Below are 25,294 nucleotides of genomic sequence, written 5' to 3'. Positions count from 1 at the left end.
TTGTAGGGAGTTCATGCAACTATGGAAAGAGATAGTTCAGCTAGAAAAAATCACCTTGTAGAGTTCAGCTACAAAGAAACCGCCATGTAGAGAGTTCAGCTACAAACAAATCGCCCTGTGGAGAGATCAATAGAAGAAGTTACCTTGCAGAGAGTTCAGCTACAAAGAAACCATCATGTAGAGAGTTCAGCTACAAACAAATCGCCCTGTAGAGAGATTAGCTAGAAGAAGTTACCTTGTAGGGAGTTCAGCTACAAAGAAACCATCATGTAGAGAGTTCAGCTACAAACAAATCTCCCTGTAGAGAGATCAGCTAGAAGAAGTTACCTTGTAGAGAGTTCAGCTTCAAACAAATCACCCTGTAGAAAGATCAGCTAGAAGAGGTCACCTTGTAGAGAGTTCAGTTACAAAGAAACCACCATGTAGAGAGCTCAGCTACAAACTAGTGACCTTGTAGAGACATCAGCTAGAAGAAGTTACCTTGTAGAGAGTTCAGCTACAAAGAAACCATTCTTTAAAGAGCTCAGCTGCAAACAAATCACTTGTACAGAATTCAGCTACAAATAAATCACCCTGTAGAAAGATGAGCTAGAAAAAGTTACCTTGTAGAGAGTTCAGTTACAAAGAAACCACCATGTAGAGAATTCAGCTACAAACTAGTGGCCCTGTAAAGACATCAGCTAGAAGAAGTTACCTTGAGAGAGTTCAGCTACAAAGAAACCATTATTTAAAGAGCTCAGCTGCAAACAAATCACCTATACAGAATTCAGCTACAAACAAATCACCCTGTAGAGAGATCAGTTAGAAGAAGTTATCTTGTAGATAGTTCAGCTACAAGCAAATCACCCTGTAGAGGGATCAGCTAGAAGAAGTTAACTTGTAGAGAGTTCAGCTACAAAGAAACCATCATTTAGAGGGTTCAGCTTCAAACAAATCACCTGTAGAGAGTTCAGCTACAAACAAATCTCCTTGTAGAGAGATCAGCTAGAAGAAGTTACCTTGTAGAGAGTTCAGCTACAAACAAATCACCCTGTAGAAAGATCAGCTAGAAGAAGTCACCTTGTAGAAAGTTCAGTTACAAAGAAACCACCATGTAGAGAGTTCAGCTACAAACTAGTGACCTTGTAGAGACATCAGCTAGAAAAGTTACCTTGTAGAGAGTTCAGCTACAAAGAAACCATTCTGTAAAGAGCTCAGCTGCAAACAAATCACCTGTACAGAATTCAGTTACAAACAAATCACCCTGTAGAGAGGTCAGCTAGAAGAAATTACCTTGTACATAGTTCAGCTACAAAGAAACCACCAAGTAGAGAGTTCAGCTGCAAAGAAATCACCCCGTAGAAAATTCAGCCACAAACAAATTGCCCTGTAGAAAGATCAGTTAGAAGAAGTTACCTTTTAGAGAGTTCAGCTACAAAGAAACCATTCTGTAAAGAGCTCAGCTGCAAACAAATCATCTGTACAGAATTCAGCTACAAACAAATCACCCTGTAGAGAGATCAGCTAGAAGAAGTTAGCTTGTAGAGAGTTCAGCTACAAAGAAACCATTATTTAGAAAGTTCAGCTTCTAACAAATCACCTGTAGAGAGTTCAGCTACAAACAAATCTCCCTGTAGAGAGATCAGTTAGAAGAAGTTACCTTGTAGAGAGTGAAGCTACAAACAAATCACCCTATTGAAAGATCAGCTAGAAGAAGTCACCTTGTAGAAAGTTCAGTTACAAAGAAACCACCATGTAGAGAGTTCAGCTACAAACTAGTCACCTTGTAGAGACATCAGCTAGAAAAGTTATCTTGTAGAGAGTTCAGCTACAAAGAAATCATTCTGTAAAGAGCTCAGCTGCAAACAAATCACCCTGTAGAGAGATCAGCTAGAAGAAGTTACCTTGTAGATAGTTCAGCTACAAATAAATCTCCCTGTAGAGAGATCAGCTAGAAGAAATTACCTTGTAGAGAGTTTAGCTACAAAGAAACCATCATGTAGAGAGTTCAGCTGCAAAGAAATCACCACTGCCCAAATTTCAAGGCAATAGCTCTTTCCAATCTGAAGTTATCAATTGTCAAAGTTGGCAAATTGGATGTGTGTGGAAGGCCCCTTTTCGCAAATCCGGTCACATATGTATTATATATATAATTTGTACATTTACTGATAAAATATTTAAAGTACATCTACTTCATCTTTTCTTCTTCCTGTAGTAAAGAAAAAACAACATAGGTTTAAAAAGTCCCAAAGCTGGCCTATGGGCCGGCTTTGGGGTATACAAATACAAAAAGAAATGAATCTAATCCAAAACAGCCAAGCTGTAAAAAAAGTGTGCAGCCCTCAAAAAGGCTATGGTGAAAAAAGATGTGAAATCCAAGGTGGCGGCCAAGAAATGGCTGTGATGGTAGGTTAATGGTAAAAATTTTAATAACGACAATTCAGGTGAATTTTGTGCCGCTTCACAAAATTTACCTGAATTGTCATTATTAAAATTTTTACCATTAACCTACCATCACAGCCATTTTTTGGCCGCCACCTTGGATTTCACATCTTTTTTCACCATAGCCTTTCTGAGGGCCGCACACTTTTTTTACAGCTTGGCTGTTTTGGATTAGATAAGCTTTCCAGCAACAAACACTAGAATCGCGTGTATTTGTATGGCTTCTCGTAGCGTAGCGCTTGCTGTCCAGTGAACAATAAGCCACTGCTACTGAACAGCCACATGGATAACGTAGAAAACCAATATTATAATCCGTTTATGTACAAACTATTGCTGTATAAATATCGGTAGCGATATCGGTCCTCGTACTGTTCTGTACCGATGCCGATATTGGTAAAAATTGCCATATTGGTGGCCGATATTTTGGCCGATCCGATTATCGGTACAGCTCTAGTCAGTGGTATATAAATTTAGCTAGTTTGTACTTAATTTCTTCTTAAAAGTTAGGGAGGTATGTCCTCAATCTTATATTTTCACAGCAGGCTGCAGGCAGTTATATATTATATATGAGCCTTTAACAAACAAGAAATTTAAGGTTTTCACCCATAGCTGAAGGGTATTACTTATTTTTGGCTTTATCGTGAGAAACCGCACCAAAGGCCTGTTGGATAACTGTTATACCAACAGCCACAATGTACTGAGTGCTCTATAATATATGTATAACATGTACTTTGTAGAGCTGTCTATGAATGTGTATAGTCATTCCTGAATTTATGTGAGGTTTATAAGTCATTGAAGAAAATTACATGTTCTTTAGAAATCACATTTTAAGTCACATTTAAGGTAATAGATCCATAGTCGAAAGACATAGGCCATTGAAACTGCATGTTATACCAAGTATCATAAGTCCGTAAACTTATGACTCATTATAAAAAGGATATCTATAGTAAATGTCTACATCTCACACATGCAATGTTACCAAATATATACCATACACAGTCTGTAGATCAACATAAAATTGCATGTACCGTATGTAAGGAAATTTTGACGTCAAAAACATTTGACGAATTCAGACTTCAGCAGATTTTAGCCATTTATTAAATCAATGAATGGCAAATTCTATTCTATTCAATAGAATAGAATTTGCCATTCATGTAATTAGCCAAATCTCCACAATCAATTGGAGATTTGGCTAACGGAGAATATGAGACTCGAACTCATACCAGAGGCTTTGAAGGCCTATAGTCTACATTAACCTAATTCTCCCCTCCCCCCCCCCTACATACTCGGCAACTGAATACCAAATGGATAATCTTTGATTGTCCATTAGATTTGACGAATAAAATGTTGACGAAAATCAAGAAATTGTAGGCAAAACCTGTACTTTTAAGGACGCTTATAAACATTTGACGAATTTAAATTTGACGAATTAAATCAAATTCATCAAATTTTTTTGACGTCAAATTTTCTTGCGTACGGTACATCCTACAAGCAAAACAGAAATTTAAAAGCTTGCAAGATTAATTAATTAAAATATAATTATATAATGTTGTATTTGTACTATTAAAATTATAATTATATATTGGATTATATTTATTACTATATGCATGCAGAGCCTCCACCAGGGAGTATAATTAAGGCACAGGAAAATTACGATTTTTCACAATAGATTGACATTTCTAGCATTATAATTTGACACCAGTTTGTGTGATGGATTTTTGCTTAGCAGTATACTAGAAATACCTATACAAATCATTACAATTATTGAATGTACAAAACTTACAGCTACAGTTAGTATGAAGATATAGCTGATTAATCAAAATGTGTGTTATTATTATTATTATTTGTTTACTGTACAGGAACCTCCATATGGAGTATATAGTACAACAGATTAAATTAAGAATAAATTGTAGTGATTGCATGTACTTAGCTATAATTTGTGCCATTTAGTAGTGCAAGGTGGCCAACTCATACCAATATTAATTTTCTTTTTGAAATGCCTCTGCAGCTATTGTAGTGAATTGAAACTCTAGCAGCATAATTATTCTTATTACCTAATCTTGTCTATAAATATTGCCTCTGGGTATAGCCATGCACTCATAATGTGGATTCATTTATGGTGTGCCCCCAACCAGTAATCTGATACTATTGAGGTTTCTTACCAATTGCATTTTTACCCTGATATTCAATTCAGCCTGTTTATGGATTCCACTTGCTTACTATAGAGGACAGAATAGTAAAGAGACTGGAGACTGTTTGCATGACTGCTCTATTAGAGTATCTTGATGTTACATACAAACAACCCTGCCATTTTTTGTAGGGCCCTAGTTTTACTATGCCTAACTCTATGCTTCATCAGTGGTGTCTCTGTCAAATTTTGATCAGAATACCTGTGAAATTCTGTCTAGATTATACCACTATACATAACTAACCATGTATAGCTATAATGCAAACGAAAAATCAATCCATAATCATGTGATCCATTTCTGGTTGGAAACTAATACCATTAGGTGGTGACAACATAATATTGAAGCCTAAATCACTTGCTGGAGAAACTAAAACTTGGAGTTATTGCAGTCACGCCTCCCATTTTGGTCTCAGACGCGCTAGGAAGAAATTTCATGCCACTTAGTTTGATGGAAGGAAAGCTCAGATCCATATGAAACTTGCGCTGTGCATGAAGTGATAACCAAACTATATTGCTGTATAGTGAAGGTTTGTGGGCTTTCCTTTTGTTGATTGCAACCTTCAAGCTGCGCTTGGATAATTTTTGGAAGCAATCTAGATATGGGCACCTTCAAAGGCCTGCGGCCTAGCCTGGCAAGTTAGCTTGCCTTGGCATCTACAAGCCCATTAAATAATAATAATAAGAAAATGATTGCTGGGTTGCTCCGAATTCAAAATTACGTGATTTTCGGCAAAGAGTAGCTCCATACCAAATCCACAGTAGCAAATCGATTTATTTCTGCTGTGGGTTATAACTAGGTATAGATCTGAACTATATATAGTCTGGCGTAGCCGACCCGCGCGCGTAACGCGAGGGTCTGGTGACAGCCGCATTCAGTACCTGTGCAGATGGAATGCAATTAAATTTGAAAATACACGCGAAACACTTGGACAATTTCCGGTAACAGAGCGCGACAGCTACTGTACTTGCACTTGAATGACGTCTATTTCCTCTACAAATCCTTACATTTGTGCTGGTTGTAGAAAAGACATAAGAAGCTCGCCATAATCAGTGGCCAAATCGGAATAACGTCATAGAATGTTGTTAATTGGTCACTAAGCGATCTGATTGGACGCACCAGTGTTTCGTAAGGCTAGCACAGGTACTGAATGCGGCTGTCACCAGACTTTCGCGTTACGCACAGGTCGGCTACGCCAGACTAGACTATATATGCCAAGTAAGGGAAGCTTTAGTGTCTGTTTTTAATGCTTTAGTGTCTGTTGTACTAATGCTTTAGTGTCTGTTGTACTAATGCTTTAGTGTCTGTTGTACTAATGCTTTAGTGTCTGTTGTACACCATGCCTTGCTCCAAGATCACCCTGGTGTTCTTAGGGAGCAAGGCATTTCATCTGACCAATCACGTCCTGGCGACATATACCACCCTGACCTTCATCTTGATCGTCCTGCCTATTTTGATCTCTCCGTCAGGAGTACCACTCAGTCTGCTGTCATATCTTCTGCTTCTTCTCAGGCTGGGGTGGCCGCTGCTGTTGGTGAGATAGCTAAGGATAACCAATACCAGAATATTGTGAATGATAATGGAGGAGATTTTATCCTCTTGTATGTGAGACCTTTGGTGTTTGGTCACCATATGCCCTATCAATTTTAGGATCCATAGCTGACAGAACAACTGTTAGAAACGGTTTACCTAGAAAATTTGCTAGACGCCAACTTCTCCAGCAACTATCTGTGACTTTGTGGAAGTACAATGTGAAAATGATACTCCGCCAGTATTCGCTTACTGCTGAGGACGAATTTCCTGACTTTGACATTGGTTAAGTTAGGTATGTAAATCTGCTTTATTAGGTGCCATTAGGTGTGCAATTGCACAATGAAAACGTTTTAACTGAAATGACACAGATTTTACTTGCTCTCAACAAATACATTCCTGCAAAAAGTACAGAAGTATCAGTGGAGGTCAATGGAACTCCACACATACAGCAGGAAACAAGAGTGTGGCCTTGTCTGATTTTTGGGAACTAACTGACATCAGCCCGTGTACGAGGAGCTATAGCTTTGCGTTGTTTTCACAAGACAAGCTTAGCTCGCTTGGATGGATATGTACCAGCTACCAGTGACTGGCATGCAAGACTTTGTCTTGTTACTGTAAGTTTTTACAATGTTTTATACTGAATAATTATGTGTATTATATTAATGAATTTTAGGTTTTGCAAAACCGATTTTACTCTGTAACACCTCATGACAAGGGCACTTTGTTTCAACTAAAGCAGGTGATAAATGGTACTTCATTTGGAAAAGTTCCAAAGCATAATATGAAGGCAGCAGAGGACTTTTTGAATGTTATAATGTGCGCCCATGTAACTACAGCAGCAGAGCAAGTGATGGATGAATCTAGAAATTCATCGCCTGACTGTAAGGCCATTGCAGAATCTATTGTCAATAAATTTGTAAACATATCCATCCCTGACAGTGCAGTTTCTGGTAATGTGACAAATGTTAATGATTCTGTATATGCATATGCCACTGATTTCTTAACAATGGCACTGCTATGGCACGGATTTCATGATGCCATCAAGATGGGTGATGGCAACCGAATGCTGAGTTACTGGAAATTTTTAACTGCAATTTTCAAAGACACAAGACATAGCAACTATGCCAAAGAGGGGTTTCTCTTGTTGGCCCAGTCTTCTTTACTCTCGCCTAGAAAGATTGCTGAGATAAAGTGGTCTAGGACAGTCAACACTCATGGCAGACCTGGGAAGAATATTCCAGTAGACCTTCATTTGGAACATTTGAACAAAAGATTGAAGGGAATGTTGCATGGCTTAGGATCTAACATTTCTCCTGAGAGTGTTCAGTGTGCTTCAAAGGTGTTGGGGCTGGTTGAGACGGTATGCACAAACTTTGAAAATGTTTCCAATATTACACCGACCAAAGACTATCACTCAATGCCATCCTTTGACAAGGATTTACAAAAATTACATGAACAGTTAGTGGCAGAGAAGGTGTTTTAGATCACAAATGGGCGGTCTCATAAGGGATTTCGTAAGCACAAACAATTAATGGCCTCAATTGACTGGAAAAATACAAAGGAATGGGCTAAGAAGCAAGTACTGAATTATGATACATATTGATCAATATTATAATTATTAAATCTTTAACATGATTTCTGTAATACATTTTGATGTGGTATTTGCAATTACTATCAATTAGTTTACCAAACACCACAGTCTTTACAAGTACACCATATGGTACACAAATCGCAACAATTACATCCACTAAGACTACTCTCTTTATTAAAGAAAAGAAAGTCCTTAAAAAGCAGTTCCCTGCGGCAAACACTAATGTTTTCTCCATACAGTTTTGCCTGCTCACTTACATCGTCACCAATTGCTTTGTGATACAAAATGGCTTGAGTCTGGTTACCATTCCTTCCTGCCCGCCCCATTTCTTGTACTAGCTCCTCTAGAGTATTTGGTGTTCCATAATTAATAACCTGGACTATGTCTTTACAGTCGATTCCCAGACCAAATGCTGTGGAGGCTATTATTAGCCTTAGTTTAGTCTCACTTTTGCAAAATTCAGTGATAATTTCTTCTCGCATATCATTATCAGATGCTGCCGTGAAAACATCAATAAGCCAGAACTATAGGAATTGATCAGGAAGTTTTGGAGGCTCTGTAATATCTTTACCCAACTATTTCTTCATCATCTTACACATTTTTCCACAGTCCTTTAATGACCTACAGAATACAACAGTTTTAGTGGTCTTTGTGCAATTTTCACGCAGGTCCTTGGCTAATTCTTCAAACAATTCACTTAAATCTGGGCATGGCTCCACAATCATTTTAATGTTAGATCTATCAGGAGGTAGACCAACTATCACAGGATCCTCCATCGCAAGTCTGGACTTCACACTGGACAGAGTAGTCTTGGTTGCTGTGGCTGTCAGTGCCATAACATTGATATTTTTTGGCAATAAGCTTCTAATGTTTCCAATATCAGCAAAAGCAGTTCGAAACTTATCACCCCTAAACAGAAACAGTATTTAAAACATACAGAATTGTGACTTACCAGAACTTAACACAATGAGCTTCATCAACAACAAGAGCCTTCAATTTCTGCTGGTATGTAGGTGTTGTTAGCATATTGCGATATCCCCGATTAAGCAATAAAGACTCAGGACTAATGTATACTAACTGAACATCTCCATTCAACACATCCATGGTAGCATTTTCATCAGTTTGGGCTTCACCAACAAATTCTACTTTCAAACCCCTCTGCAAAAATTTCCCCTTTTGATCAATCATTAAAGATATCAAAGGTGTGACAACCACAGCAATGCTTCCCTGGGCACCTTTTAGAAACAAAAGCAATATGAGATAATAATATTGTATGCACGAGTATAATTGCTTAGCTACACCTTACCAAATAAGAAATCAAACAGTAGAGGGAGCATTGCAAATATTATAGATTTGCCATAACCAGTTGGCAAGGAAACAAACGTGTCTTTTCCTGAAACAAATGCCTCTATAACTTCTAACTGTTTAGGTTTTAATCCTTGGATACCCATTCGCTGAGACGCGTGATTCAGGGCAGACGGCAGATCCATTTTGCCGGTACACCTCGTGTCTTCAACCATAGGCGATTCTAAGGGGGGGCCAAGGCCCCCCTGTTAAAAAATAACTTTTAAAAAATTTTGGGGAAAAGTTGCTGTATAGATTGGCATTGTTATTTTTAGCATTTGTTTTTCATGTTTTTAGAACAAATTTTAGGCTGTTTTCTAGCCTTTAAATTGCAAAAATCCTGCAGCTTCTGGAGGTTGCACCCCCAGACCCCCCTGAAAATTCTACTTTATACTATAGCCAAACAACAATGGTTATGTTGTTCCCTACTGGGCCCCCCCTGTATGTCAGGTCTAGAATCGCCACTGTCTTCAACTACTTGTCACATGCGACTACTTCCAGTACACAAGTTTGATCTTTTACTAGCGCAGGATGCTTGTTACCCAGTCAAGGAATCGTCACCAATAACGTGTTGAAAACTTTTTAGTGCATGAACTAGTCCCGACAGACCCTTGTAGCACGCCGCTTATAATCTCTAATCGATAAGCGGCCGCGCGGAAAGGGTCTGGCCATGCGAGACTAGGTCCAGCTCTGCTTAAAGCATGTGAGTTGGACTTTGACAATGATGCTATATGTCTGGCAAGAGCAGCCAAGATTGTACAAAGAAATGTCTTAGAAATGCAAGCAAAGTTTACTGACTAATTTTGATCATGACTGCCAAATCAAGTCTATTTACTGACACTAGCAGATATGATTCACAATAGCCCCAACATTAAGTCCAACATAGTTGTCACATGCAATAATTATAACACTTCTGTTTGCAAAGAGTACGAGTATTTACCAGAGCAGACTCCAGGCCCGTAGCCAAGGGGGGTTCTGAAGAACCGCCCTCTTGGGAAAAAGGTCCACAATTTAAGCATAGAGGTCCACAATTTTAGTATACAAGTCCAAATTTGCAGGAGCAAAAGTCCATTAGTTACAGTTTACTAGATACCCGAATAAGAAGCGAAATTAATTGCTCAGAGTTACTCATTCAGTGCTTGTATTAAATGTAATGCAAGATCGAGATACTCTAATAGAGCAGTCAATCACTCTAATAGAACAGTCATGACTTATACCTTCATGTTTATTAAATATTCATTTTATTAGAATATACGACTACATAAGGTGTGATAGTGTTAGAATAAAATGTCAAACTTGTTATATAATGTGTAGAATAAATAAAACTGTAAATTCAAATATGAAATACAAAATATGTACATGTAACAAAACTACAATGTTTACCATAGTAAACAGTTCAAGTGGTGTCTTCACATCATTAGCTGGAACCATGTGTTCAACTTGACTACAATACTTCTGATTGCTGCCTCCTTGTCTGGTGATCTGTGGGAAATTCCTGCATAACACCAGGGGATCATGCAACATCTTATTGGATGAATTGGCTGCTGTGGTTGTGAAGTGGGACCAGACTGTGTACTAGGGTGGTAGGTACTTTTAATATCATCTAGTGACACTTGTACTTCATTGAGGATGTGAGATACTGACACGTCACTGAAATCACAGGTTGTCAAGGTTACCATCTCCTAATAGTCCTGGATGTTGTCGAAACTGTTACCATGGAAATCATTTAAACCATTGCCATGGTGACACTCCAAGCTGTTCTATTGTGACTGTCCAAGCTGCTACTGAACAGTATTGCATATGAACCCTAGTGAGAGGGGTACCATCTTCAGTATGGTCTGCATTATGGAGTGATGTAATGGTTTATCATGGTGTGCAGTAATTTGAGTATTTGTATGACACAATGTATTGTTGTTATTCAATGGAGTACGTCGTAGATAGGTCTTGTTTGATGCTGCCAACCTGTAGGAAATGACAACAGTACTATAATATGCCAGTTACAAGGAATGTGTAGCTATTCACAAATACATTTTATAAAATTAATTATCCAATTTGGCATGTAACCACTGTATGGTAGTTGTCACTGGATTGTCTGCAGTCAGGTGGTATAGTTAGAAGGTAGAAATGTAGCTCCTCCTAAGTGGGATGGGTAGGAGAACAAATGCTACTGAAGATCATATGATCACAGACAAACTCAGCCACTTCAGCATGTACAATTGCCATAATCGCTGAAAGATGAGTTCGGTACATAACTCCATGTAAATGGTGTAGCTAACTTACAGTCCTATTCTTGAGGGATACTGTCCTCAACCAGGAAGTCTTACTGAAAGATGTTTCATCCTTATTATTTTAAGTGGCAGGACTCATCAGCTGGTAACCACTTTAATAACACATTTTTATTTATTTATTAAGGCTTTACAGTACTAGTGCTGAAAGTCTGTAGGACACCTGGTCTTACAGCCTGTTTAAAGTTGTTACACAAAGTGTGTTTGAAAAGATGGAGAAAGGAGAAAAAATCCATGACTGGACCTAGGCAGCCTCGAATCTGCAGCCATCCGATTAACGCACATAAACCTATATACACTACATACACATACACATTACATTGCATTACACCACACACGTGCACACGTACACTAGATAGAGCAGTAAACTACACAGAGCATTACACTAAAACACAGGCACTAAATAAAATACACCTAAAACCTGTGTACTACAAAATACCAGAGGTAACGTAAATATCTGGTGCCTAAGTATGTAAACATGAACATGAGGAGACCTGCTATCATACTGTACATATCACACTACACTATACTTGCTGCACAGATCACACTACAATAGGAGTTACACATTGCTATAGATTAGCCATTGTTATCTAACACCTAACAATTGGTAACAATGGGTAAAACATAACAAGCAATAAAGACTTCAGTGACTGGTCTCCCCCTTGAAAGGGAAGACCTTTTCCAAAAATTGAACAAAATCACTTGCATCGATCAGATCAACAGGTGTAACAGAAAAGGGGCAAAAGTATTGCATGTTCGATATCTGCTCATATCCTCAGTCCCATGCGGATCAGTAACATTATGTTTGCAGGCTATGTGCAGACTGATGACAGCTGGCAAACTAACAACGCTGTATAGATGGCAGTATTTTCTACTCCCCTTGGAGAGAAGTTTGAAGGATTCCATGTTAACGTGATCAGTCAAACCACGTTTATGTAGGTATTGTCTCTCATGATTACCCACTCCACACTGCTCCAGGAAGTCTTGCACCACACTACACTACACTTACTGTACATACCTGAAGCAAAATTCCAACCACTGCAATTCATTCAACTGTGTTAATAGTCCACATCACAGATCCCATTCCACTCCCAAATCATACCCTAGGCTGATTCCATTTCAATGAGTTTACAGTAGATTTCCCTCGTGTCACATTGTATCTTAATAAATTCGGGTGCTAATAGAGGACTCTGTATTGGCATTATCAACATCCATTCAATGTACGCCACTGTTACAAACTCTTTAAAATGCAGTGATCTGGAGTAGAGACATCCAATGCATGCAGTGACAATCACTGCAATCTGTTTAGCACTGCAATCAGTCAAAATTAGCAATTCATGCACTTTTTACTAACCAATCGCATGTTCAGTTAAAAAAAACAAAAAAACAAGAAGCATGTAGCTGCATGCCCACATCATTTCAGTATTATTACTGGACAGAGAGAATAACTGATATGTCCAAGGGACCAGCCTGGATTGTATAGCTACACATTTACTTAACTTACTGTAATACGCTAGTGGAGCACCCAAATCTCAGTGCATACCTCAGAATTTTTTAACGATCATATCTTAGTCAAGAAAGAAGATAACGGGCTCTAACCCTCAGGTATGGATGGATATAATACATTACAATAAATACGTAGAAGCGATTTTTGGGTGGTTTTCAAACTAATGCTAGACTGTTAGTCGTTCAGTTACCTTACAACCATACCTGCAGGTTAGAGTTCAATATCTTCTATCTTGGATGAGATATCATTGTTCAAAAATCCTCCCATACAAATTTTACGAAAGTCCCACACCTATCATGACCATTTTTACATGTCTGACATCATTGCAGATAAGGTCCAATAGCAACAGACTATATTATTAGTAACTAAAGGTGGAAAATTCCAGCTAGCAAGCCAGGTGACGAATGAAGATGTACAATAAAAGTAAAACATTGTAATATACTCTTTACCTTGTTGTTCAAGAGTAAACTGGTATCAGCTGGTTGTTCTAGCAATGACGCCTGGGGCGCATATGCTGGACTTAAAATACAAACATTAAAACATACTTGTAATATTGTTGTTTACGTGTAAGGTGGCCTCTGGCTCTCCTACAATCACTCAGATGTTTGCAAATTCTGAAATTAAAGCATGGGGCATTATATAGAATTACATGTACATTAAAGTCATCAGCATGAACAGGCATAATTATTATATGGTTGTGCCTTCATTCACAGGCAAATCTATCCCCGGTTAGTTTATGTCTCCAGGCCTCATAGTTTTCTCAAACATTACATTATTACTTGTGACGTAATCTCAACTGCATTTCTTATTATTCTTAGTACTTGGTTGTATAAGTACTGTGGAGAAATCACAAATGATTATAATGCACAGATATAATTACTTAAGTTGTTACAAAAACTATCCAGGGAAGGAGAATTAACTATGTAGGGAGGGGGTTCCAAAGTTTAATCACCGAGGGAGAAAGGAAAATTTCTATGAGTCAATTTTTGTCATCAGTTGCTTGTAGTATCCTTTTCATAATCGTGAATCATTAGGAGCAAAGTAATCTTTGGGAATATCAACAATATCAATAATAATTTTATACATCATTATAAGTTTAGATCTCTCTCTTCTTTGTTGTAAAGGAAGTAAGTTGAGTGTGCTTAGCATGCTAGTAACACTAGAGCGACTTGAAAAATCATTAAGACAAAATCGTCGATGGTGACCCCTAGATATTTGGCAAATGTAACTTCCTTAATAGGAGAACTTTCAAGATAATATGTGTGCAAGATCATGTACTGAATTGATTTACAATGCATGCCACATACATGAATGCTGGGCCAGGGCACTATTAATTTTGTTAATGTGGAGAACATAGGGCAGGAACCAATATATTTGCACAACAGACCTTATGTCAGCATGTATGCAAACAAAGCGCCTGTAACAAAACCCATCCAAGTCTTAGTCACCTAATGGTTACAAAAAAAACAAAAAACAGACCCCCCAGCCCGTCAAATTTGATCTCGCCCAAAGCAAAAATTTACCTGGCCCTACATTTTGGCCAGGACATACTGAAGCTTCACCACCTTCACTCACCACCTGATTCACTTTGTAAACGTCTCGGAAAGTGCGTCTCGGGCTGTATCTTGGGATCTCATGGAGTCTGCTGAGCTGCAGACCATTAATTCTTTGGAAATCCCTTCACCTTTTCAAGAGCTGTAGACAGATGTGTAGAGAAACAACTGGAGCGCGTTACATACACCTATAAGCGGCCAGTTTGTGTTTTGTTGGGATATGGTTGATAAACGGTAAATTCGCGCCGCTTTCCTGGTTTTATAAGTGCTTTTATTTATAAGTTCATTTTTGGCACGGATTACCTTCCATACACGATACTCTAACAACACATAGCTAACTAGCTAATTCACGAAGCTCTGGTCATAGCTGTAGTAGCTAAGTACACAATCGATGAGCCCTTGCGTCAGTGGTCCCTATACCCTTGGCTGTCCCTGTCCCGGTTTTACTCTTGTTGGCCGTCCCCGTCCTGGTTTTACCCTTATTTTCCCCGTCCCCGTCCCGGTTTTACCCCTGCTGTCCCCGTCCCGGTTTTACCCTTATTTTCCCCGTCCCCGTCCCGGTTTTACCCCTGCTGTCCCCGTCCCCGTCCCGGTTTTACCCCACCCCAGATAATGAGAAAGAGAGAGCAGCTGCAAGCTAAGGTACAAGAACCCACAACACAATTGTTGCATAATGAAAGCTTGAGTTTACCTAAGACGTTAGAAGCAACAAGCTTGAAGGTTAATCTGCCAAAGATTCAGTTGCCAGTGTTTAAATGGCAACATTCAGAATTGGCAGGAGTTTTGGGATATGTTTCAGTCTTAAATCTATTGATGAACAAAATCTACCTGCAGTTTCTAAATTCAGTTACTTGAAAGGTTTGCTGAAGGGACCAGCACTGTCAGCAATTCAAGGGATTCCCATTACCAGTGAGAATTATGAGGTGGCCACCAAACTTCTAAAGGATAGATTCGGAAGAAGGGAAGCAATAGTAGAATCTCTTTATTCTAAGCTACAGAACCTTCCTAAGAGCGGTGGTAAGTTTAGTGAAATACAGTATGTATCTGAAACAATAGAAAAGCTTTTAAGACAGCTAGAAGCTCAGAGAGAGCTTATCAATAACCAGAGAACTCTTATTCAGCAGATAATGTCTAAATATCCTGTTGAGGTCATTGTTAGGCTGGAGGAGTCTAAAGACCCTGCTGTACCATGGGATATGGAATCCTGAGTTAAGAAAAGCGATTAGTCACTACATCACAGTTAGGGACCCGCCGATTATGCTGGCCTAATAATGAGCATAATAGGTACCTGAAAGCATTGAGCATAATGCTAGCATAATAGGCAGAACACTTGTGCATTACCATAAATTCTTGCTTATCAAAATGCATATCACAGAAAAAGATCGATATACTCTAATAGAACAGTCAGGGAACAATCAGACAGCTGACTGTTCTATTAGAGTATATCGATCTTTTCTGTGACATGCATTTTAACAAGCAAGAATTTAGGGTCTGTGCTTCAGCAACTTACTGTTTTCAGAAAACATGCCAGAACTGAGTTATAAATATTGAGCATAATTTGAGCATAATAGGTAACTATTGAGCATTAATTTAAGCATAATAGGCAAAATTTTGAGCAGTGCAGCATAGCATAATAGGTAAAATAATGAGCATATTCGGCGGGTCCCTAATCACAGTACAAGAGAATGTACAATGTTATTGTGGTGATACCAATGTGAAAGGACAACATCTACAACATTTTTGTTTCACAAACACAAAAGGGCATCCCATGACAAAACAAGTCAGACCTTTTAAGGAGAGCCCAAGTAGTTCAGCTGAAGTGTTGACTGCTGGTTCTTTGAAAGTCAATAAGGGTAGTAGTATACCTTCCTTACCTTGTATTTTCTGTAAGGGGGAGCATTTTAATGACATGTGTAATCAGTATCCTTATCTAGATGATATAGTAGGAAGAAAAGGCTTAGCCAACAAGGTAGATGTTTTATATGTTTGAAGTTGGGACATACACTTAGAGATTGTATGAGTTCTCAAAAGAAATCATGTTGTCATTGTGGTCAGAAAGGATACCACAATAGATGTTTATGTCCAGTGAAATTTTCAAAGAAGGATACTGATACTGTGGTTGTTGCTGGATCCGAGGAATCACTTGAGAGTCCCACTGATGTGAAATCTGTTCAGAAGTTTGATCAACCAGAACGATCCTTGGCTGTTGATTCTGGTACGACTCCAATGCTGTTGGCCTATGGAGAGAAAGTGTTATTGCAAACAGCAACTGTCCCAATACAGGGATTTGATAGTTCATTTACAGTCTCTGCTCATGTTTTGTTGGATAGCGCCAGCCAAAGGACATTTATGGCTGACAGTTTGGCGAAACAGTTAGGACTGAAGCCTGAGCAAAAGGAGTTGTTGTCTAGAACAACCTTTGGAGCAGGAAAAGCCACTAATATTAATACTTATGTGGTTAAATTTAATGTGAAATTGAAAGATGGATCGTCCATGTTACTGTTTGTTAACGTTCTCAAGCAAATAACTGGGAATATTCAACGGAGTCCTCTAGCTACATCAAAATGACGTAGAATTTTTAAAGTTGATACCAAGTCACAAATTGGCTGACCCTATTCCATGTACTCAGGAGACATCCACTGTTGATCTATTAATAGGATCCGATTACTTTTGGGATATTGTTGGTCGTGATAAAGTTACATAACCTTCTGGGATGTTTATGTTACCTTCCAAATTCGGCTACATTGTTACAGGGAGATCTCCTGGAACCAACAAAGATAGTCAGAGTGGAAATTACCATGCTTTGTTTGTTGCTGCTGAGTTCACAACAGAGTTTGTAGAAAGGAAATTTTGTGAGTATAGTTTACAGTGCTCTGCTAATTTGTCAGTAGTAAAGAATCCTGATCTTGAGAAGTTCTGGTGCTTGGAAACAATTGGAATAAAAGATCCTTTTAACATGGATGACGATGATCAGGCCCTAAGGAAATTTTGTGATACTATCAAATTTGAGAATGGAAGGTACTATGTTTGTTGGCCCTGGAAGTCAGATAGTGTTGTGTTACCTGATAATTTTCATGTTGCTGTTCGAAGAATGAAATCACTCACTTGTAGACTTCGTGAAGACACCAAGTTGTTGGTGAAGTATGATAGCATCATTAAACAACAGCTTGCTCAGCAAGTTATTGAGAGAGTAGATGACAATGTGCCTTCAAACACTACTAGGACCTACTACCTACCTCATCATCCGGTGCTAACACCTGGTAAGGCCACCACAAAAATACGCATTGTGTATGATGCTTCTTCCAAGGCAACGTGTTATGTGAATAGTTTAAATGAGTGTTTGTATAGAGGCCCGGTTATTTTACCCGACCTTTGTGGCCTTCTTATCAGGTTTCATATGTATCCAATTATTATTTTAGCAGATATTGAAAAGGCTTTTTTACAAGTGGGAATATGTGAGGAAGACCAAGATGTAACATAGTTTTTATGGTTGGATGACACAGCTAAGGTGGATGCTGAAAATAATTTAGCTACTTACCGGTTTTGCTGTGTACCTTTTGGTATGATTTGTAGTCCATTCTTACTTGCAGCGACAATAAAGTTTCACCTTCAAAAGGAGGGGACACCACTTGCTTTGAAGATATTGAATGACATTTATGTAGACAATGTTTTAGTTGGATTGAATTCTACTAGTGAAACCTCTGGAATATATGAAGAAGCTAAGTCTATTTTTAAGAGAGCAGCAATGAACTTGCGTGAATGGAGCTCTAATTGTCTTAAGTTTATGGAATCTCTTCCAGAGTGTGAGAAATCAGCAACTGATTGTGATAGTGTCAAAGTATTAGGATTATTATGGAATCAGAATGATGATACCTTTAGTATACCAGGAAGTATACAAATGACTAAGTTGGATGTAGCAACAAAGCGTGATGTTCTGCATAGTGTTTCCAAGATTTTTGATCCATTAGGATTGTTTTCTCCTGTTACTTTCTATGGAAAAGTATTTTTGCAAAAGCTGTGGGCTCTTAATATAACATGGGATGAGCCATTGTCTACAACTCTACTAATGGAATGGAATCAAATTGTTCAACAGCTTTCTGAAATTTCTGAATTTAGGATTCCTCAACTTGTGGGAGATGCACAGGGAACAGACTATCAGTTGTTGATATTTTGTGACGCAACTGTGAAGGCCTATGCAGCTGTGGTATATTTGAGATTTAAAGATGGTATCAATTTCCAAATTAACCTTTTGTTTGCTAAGATGCGTCTCGTACCTGTTGGAAAGAAATCTTCGTTGAAACATTTGACAATTCCGCGACTTGAACTATTGGCCATGTTGATTGTCGTTCGAGTTGCCAACTTTATTGTGAAAGAATTGAGAATAAAAATATTTGAAAGGATATTATGGTCAGATTCACAATGTGTATTACACTGGTTAAAAACAAGTAAGCCCCTTTCTGTGTTTGTTGAAAACCGCATTAGAGAAATCTGTATGGAGAAGGATATAACATTTCAATACATTGCTTCAAATCAAAATCCCTCAGACTTAGTCACACGAGGTTTATCTGCATTGGAAATTGGCACATCTACTTTGTGGTGGCATGGTCCATCATGGCTTCAAGTTGAGCATTGTCTGTGGCCAATTTGGAGCTTTTCTGATGTTACTACTGAAGTGTTAGCCCAAGTGAAGAGTGAAGCAAAGGGACCATCATTAATTGAAGTAAGTAATGTAGCTGGAGTTGACCAGAATGAAGCAATCTCACCTTGTGGTATCAACGAGAAACGCTTCTCTTCTCTTAGAAAGCTATTGCGGGTGACAGTGTTTGTAATGAGGTTCATTAAAATAATGGTTTGGGATCGAATTAAGGAAGAGAAACGCTGTAAGTGGAAGTTGTTAACCACTGTTTTTGATAGTTTAAAGGAGAGGGAGCCTATAACCTGTCAATTATAAGAGATCAGAACAGTGTCTTTGTTGTGGGTATCCTTTGTCCAACATAAAAAATTTAGTGATGTCTATACTGCTATTGAGAATAAAAAGAATTGATTGAAGATGCAATTAGGCCTGGAGGTTGATAATCTTGGTATATTAAGGTGCCATGGAAGATACTCTAATTCTGATCTTGCAGAAGAGGTGAAGTGTCCTAAGCTTCTGCCTCGCCGAGAACATTTTACACAACTCATTATACAGGAAATTCATAGACGCCTCATACATGCTGGTGTGTCACACACTTTATGTCAAGTCCGACAGGAGTATTGGGTGCCTCAAGGTCGGGCGGAAGTAAGATATGTAATTGGTCAATGTTTGATCTGTAAATGTCACAGTGGACCAAGTTTTTCCTTGCCTAATATGCCACCATGACCTAAAGAGCGGGTATCAAAATCAACTCCCTTTCGAAATGTTGGTCTGGACTACCTTGGTCCAGTTCAAGTGAAAGAGGGAGATAAGCTAGAGAAGATGTGGATATGTTTGTTCACATGTCTAACAATCAGAGCTGTACACCTAGAGTTAGTCAAAGGGCTTTCAGCTGAGTGTTTCTTGGATTGTTTGAGGAGGTTTATTTCTAGAAGAGGAAGACCACATTTGATTATTTCCGATAATGCCCCTCAATTCAAATTAGTCAAAACAACCATAGATCATCAGTGGAGCAAGGTGTTTAAGAACGATGAGTTATTGAGCTTTTATTCCCAGGAAGGTATCACTTGGAAGTTCACCACAGCTCTAGCTCCATGGCAAGGTGGCTTCTATGAGAGACTAGTAGGTTTAGTAAAGCAGAGTTTAAGGAAGGGAATTGGACATAAATTGCTATATTGGGACAAACTCTTGACTATGTTGACAGAGGTTGAAGCAGTTATTAATACGCGTCCCCTGACCTACGTCTATGGTGACTTCCTGCCTGGATTCACCTTAACCCCATCTCACTTCTTGACAGGTGATTTGGATATTGCTTTACCTTTCTCTTCCGATGACTATGATGGTGTTGAGTATTTGCCAAAGAACAGTTCAACTAAGGAATTGACAGGGTATGGGTTAGATATATAGTGATATATAGTGATTTACATTTGTGACATTTAAATATGGCAAAATAAGAAGAGCTATCAGCTAGTACCAGTGGTACAGTGGTTAGGAACACTGCTCTTTGAAAGTTGCCAAAAATGGCTAAAAGTAGGTTTACTAAAACCTGCCAAAAATGGCTTGTGAACATACCTGGTTGTGTGTCTGTCAATAGCTAGCAACTTATTGCATCATCAAAGCATACACAGCAGCCTGGGTGATATAGTCTTCATTCTATATGAAGCAATGCAAGCACACGTATTGTCATAAAGCTAAGTAAGTAATTGTGTGTACTCACTGTGTATTTCTCTAAGATTTGATTAAATGTGCATGTATTGTCAACTTGTGTTTTTGCGATTGAATGTAATATTTGTAGTTCAGCTGTAGAGATTGCTGGAGCTGCTTGACTAGACATCACAAATAATACTACTAGAACAATCAAAGTTGATTCCATTTTCTGAACCTCCAACTGAAAGTGATGTTACAGTAGAAATCTTTTAGCTAGATATTCTTGTCACTGATTTGCTTTATATTAACAAGTTTAAAAAACTGAAGCTTTTGTACTCTTTCATTTATAATATGGTCAGAACTATGTTAGAATTTGGGATTTGGTCTATGAATGACGTGGGAAACTCAGATGAGTTACATTTCACAAGAAGGGGAATTCTTTTACATAGCCATGTAAACAATTTAATTCCTACTATTACATTGATATCTCTCTCTTGCTTCCTTCTGGAAAAAAAATTTAGCTTTTGTGTATTTAAATAGAAGAAGTAAGAGCTAACGTATAGTTGAAATGTGAGGAATAACTTGTTGATTTGTATAATTGTGGTTTGTGGTTAGTATCACGTTACCCTCAAATCCGGTTTTAAAATCACCAACAATTTTATCACATCATTCTGATACTAGTATAGGAACTTTAATAATTTTTAAACTAAGCATGCTTAGCAGTTAGGCAGTATGATAATTCTACAAATGTATCTCTATCACTTGTGCTGCGTCACCATGTGTTAATATAATGATGTTCCTATAATCAGCACAAAATTGGCTTATAACAAACTCTTAAGTATTACTTTAAGGATTAAAGATTTTGTAGTATATGCTGATGAGATCTCCCTGATTCCCTCATAAGATAGTATTGATTGGGAGCTCTGTGTTTGGGGGTCTGTGTTCTTGACATGGTCACCATGTAAACAGTCACAAATGCACTACTTTGTGCTTCGTGTAAGTATCCATGAAATGGCACTTTGTAACAGCACGTATCACTCATTGTTTTGATTATGTAAAAATAATATTTATATTAGGATGTATATTGTTGTGGTTGTGATATTGTTATACATATGGGGTGTGTAGTTTATGCCTATTCTCATTTGTGTAAAACTTAAGTCTATTCCTGCAGTAGCAGTATATACAGAGTAAAATTGCAGGATGTTACTCTTGTACCAAACATTCATGTATAATCTATTTTCAGTTGTACTTCTACACTATATTGTTGGCTTTGTGATTATTATAGTTTCTAAGGATCTTCTTTCTGAACCCAATAGCTAACTTTTTGATGATTCCTCAAATCAAACCATTTTGGAGTATTACATACAAACCTTGATTTGTAAGTCATAACGTGTAATACAACTATTATACTCATACCCACAATAGTCTCTTTAATTTGCAATGCATTACATACAGTTGTACTAAACGGATGGGTTATCATCCTGCTCATGCACTTTGTTTAAATGTTAGTACAGTTCTTAGGTTTTCCTTTAAGGGAAGAACTGTTTCCCTATACTGTGTTGGTCACTCGGGTACAGTTCAGACTTTGTTGTATCTGAACTGTCTAATAATTATGAAGGTCAGTTGTATACAAAGGGAATCTCCTAAATCCGGCCTGGTTTTCCCCTACCGTCCACACTGTTCAGCCCCTCCTCTTTGAGGGAAAATTTCTAAAGGATATGAATGGTACTCTACTAGTGAGCAAAAATCTGTGCCTTCATACAAGTTGATAACTCTCTTGCATGCACAGCAATCAATATCAGTAACTGCTCATGCATACCATCAGTATGACATTCATAGATACAACCTTACTCCTCTAGCTATAGCTACAGAGTTACAGGGTCCTTATAATACTATTTTTGATATGTTATGAAATTTTAGATCAATTGATAATTATAATATTTCTATAGCTATAATCAGACCTCCTGGATAATATCCTATATTGCCTTTTCAGTGTCCTAACTGTAAAAAAAACTTATTTATATTATATCAGTACAGATTTCCCTAGGATAAGAGATAGTTCCTCATTACAATACCATGCAGTTGGCTAATAACGCTGTCAGTTAATTTGAATTTATTTTCTGTTTGTATATATAAACCTTCCTTAGCTAAGTTTGATCCTTTGATATTCTAACAGGCTAGCGTATCTATGCTATCTTTCATGGTTTTTCTTTACAGGCAGATAGCCATGCATGATGATAAAAACTGCACACTATCAATCGTAGTTGCAAAAGATACTGTCCTCCACTAAAGATATGTACATCTTAATCTTTTAAAGTATGTTGCATTTACTAGACATATATAGTCATACACGTGTAAATGCACCTGTTGTTAACTGTCTGATAGTAAAGCAGATGGGTAATTCCATGCAACAGTGATACTATCTCCACAATATTTTAAAATGTTCAACCTATAGCCCTCGTCTCAAACAAGTATAGATTCACCACTGATTTTTTCTGCATTCTTCACATTTTAGTTACGTGTTTCTGACTCCCCATATCACAGGCTTTAAGCCTTCTCACTAGTGGAATAGTATTCACAGAACAAAATAATCTTCTTATTAATAAAGTGATACCAGTGCCAAAAGTGTACACAGAGCAACTATTATAATGTCATAATATTAATTGAGTCAAATTGTCCTATACTAAACTCCCAGTCAAGACTGTTAGTTGATTGGAAGATGTTGAAGATCTCTGAAGGTTAATTCCACTTGTAACTTGAGCATACTCAGCTTCACAAATTTATCAAGACTTTCATATCGTTGATTTCCTGTTGCAGCTGGTACAGTATCCTTACTGTCCAATGCTGCAATCTACAGTATGTGGAGAAGTGTGATGAAGTGCAACCAAGTATTAGTGTATCTCTGTGTTGAACTTACCAAGTTGTTAAGGGCTGTAATACTACTCTCCATAAACTTAACAATTTCATTGTATTTAGTAATGAAATATTCATCAGTCTCATTGTCAGCAAGACGTTGAATAACAGGGAGTAGTTGTGTTAGTGATGTGATGTCATCCCTGATGGTATTGATATCCTACAAGTGTAAGAGAATAGTAACCTTGTTGTGTATGTAACATGCATGTGCAGTGCGTGCATGTGTGTATGTGTGTCCATGTACATATGTCTGTGACTGTATGCAGGTGTTATGTGTGTACAAGAGATTTTCAACTTACAATTTCACACATTGTGTTGTAGCGTGTGTAGCAGATTTGGTGAAACATGTCATATGTTTCGTTCTATAAAAACAATACAAACACAATGATAATACTATAATTAAACTATAACTAGTGTTTGTATGTAGATGTGTGTAGCTACGTACTTTGACTTTCTCCAGACTTCTAATTTGTTGCAGTATTTTGTAAACCTGCACTTCTGCATTGTCACGTAGTCCACTGATGTCAGAGGTAGAGATTGTTGTTTTCTGTCCAGTTGAATCACTGTTAACAGGAACTGCTTGACCCTTCATCACAAGCACCAAAGCTACAGCAACTACAAGAACAATCCTAATCATTTTCAGGTCTCTTCTCCAAATTGATAATAGAAATTAATAATAGATCCTTTTAGTTAGATATTCTTGACACTAATTTGCTCTGAACTGATATGTTCAGATGTCTGCAGCTTTTATACTCTTTCAACAGTGCATTTTGTAACATGATCAGAACTATGTTGAAATTTGGGATCTGGTCTTTGAATGATGTGAGAAACATGATGGGTTGTATTCCGGTCCTGTTACAAGAAGGGGATTTTTTCTAAACAGTAATGTAAACATCAGTGTATTTTAAAATTATTTATTCCACCATTTTAGTATCCACATCCTCTGTTGCTAAATATCAATTCCTCCTGGGAAAAATGACTATTTCAATTCCACGAATTATCCACTCATGATCAATTTCAACTTTAGTCAGAACTCATGTGAGAAAGTTTCGTATAAATTTTGCATATGAAAATTATACACAACACAAAGAAAGCAAAATTAATGTATAGCTATGATGACACAGAACAATTTGTCCTCGTGCTTTATGGTTAATCCTAGTGTTAAATTATCTTAAAATTCACTTAATTTCGTTGCATGATATGATCATTTAATTAACTATTTAGTTGATTTAATAGCAGAGTTCATGACTAGTTTGTAAGTTTTCTGATCTAATATATATTGCTAATGACATAAAGATGTGACTCATGACTGTATGCAATTTTTATCCCACTGCATGGGGTCCTGTGAGATGAAATCATGTAAATACAGACATTTGGGATCTTATATCTCTGATGAATACTTATTATACTTGTGCCATATACATACATTATTTATTTATTATTTATTAATGCTTTACAACACAAGTGCTGAAGGTCTGTAGGACACCTGGTCCTACAGCCTGCTCAAAGACTTTGGCTACTTAAGGTGTGTTTGAAAAGTTGGAGAAAGGAGAAAAAATCCATGACTGGACCTAGGTAGCCTCGAACCTGCAGCCATCCGATTTACGCTCAAATGCTTACAGGAGTCTACCAGGTGGTCAGGATGTTTTCTCCTTGTTATTTTCATGTAACTATATCCATA

At 37.7% G+C, this 25,294-nt stretch overlaps 2 protein-coding genes and 1 long non-coding RNA gene across 3 annotated transcripts in view; all 3 read right to left on the bottom strand.

The window, feature by feature from the left end:
- The window catches only part of LOC136264923 (uncharacterized), a 62,896-nt gene extending 38,586 nt beyond the window's left edge, over positions 1 to 24,310 (bottom strand). The window contains exon 1 of the mRNA XM_066059689.1: positions 24,059 to 24,310. Within this exon, the coding sequence (XP_065915761.1) occupies positions 24,059 to 24,250 (192 nt within the window). The 5' untranslated portion in view covers positions 24,251 to 24,310. The remainder of the gene's footprint in view (positions 1 to 24,058) is intronic.
- LOC136264146 (ATP-dependent DNA helicase RecQ-like) lies at positions 7,734 to 9,242 on the bottom strand. Its single transcript, XM_066058855.1, has 3 exons — positions 9,038 to 9,242; positions 8,684 to 8,966; positions 7,734 to 8,640 (listed from the first exon to the last, which is right to left on the bottom strand). The coding sequence occupies exons 1-3, from the start codon at positions 9,219 to 9,221 to the stop codon at positions 8,307 to 8,309; spliced, it is 801 nt and encodes a 266-aa protein (XP_065914927.1). The 5' UTR covers positions 9,222 to 9,242; the 3' UTR covers positions 7,734 to 8,306.
- LOC136264110 (uncharacterized) lies at positions 10,300 to 12,607 on the bottom strand. Its single transcript, XR_010704961.1, has 2 exons — positions 12,379 to 12,607; positions 10,300 to 11,037 (listed from the first exon to the last, which is right to left on the bottom strand). It is a non-coding gene; the product is annotated as an uncharacterized lncRNA (long non-coding RNA).
- Positions 24,311 to 25,294: the final 984 nt, after the last annotated feature.

Source organism: Dysidea avara, chromosome 8, assembly GCF_963678975.1.
Source record: "Dysidea avara chromosome 8, odDysAvar1.4, whole genome shotgun sequence".
In the NCBI taxonomy this organism is placed as follows: domain Eukaryota; kingdom Metazoa; phylum Porifera; class Demospongiae; order Dictyoceratida; family Dysideidae; genus Dysidea; species Dysidea avara.
The sequence above is the reverse complement of the archived record's forward strand: the minus strand, read 5'-3'. Positions and strand labels throughout refer to the sequence as shown.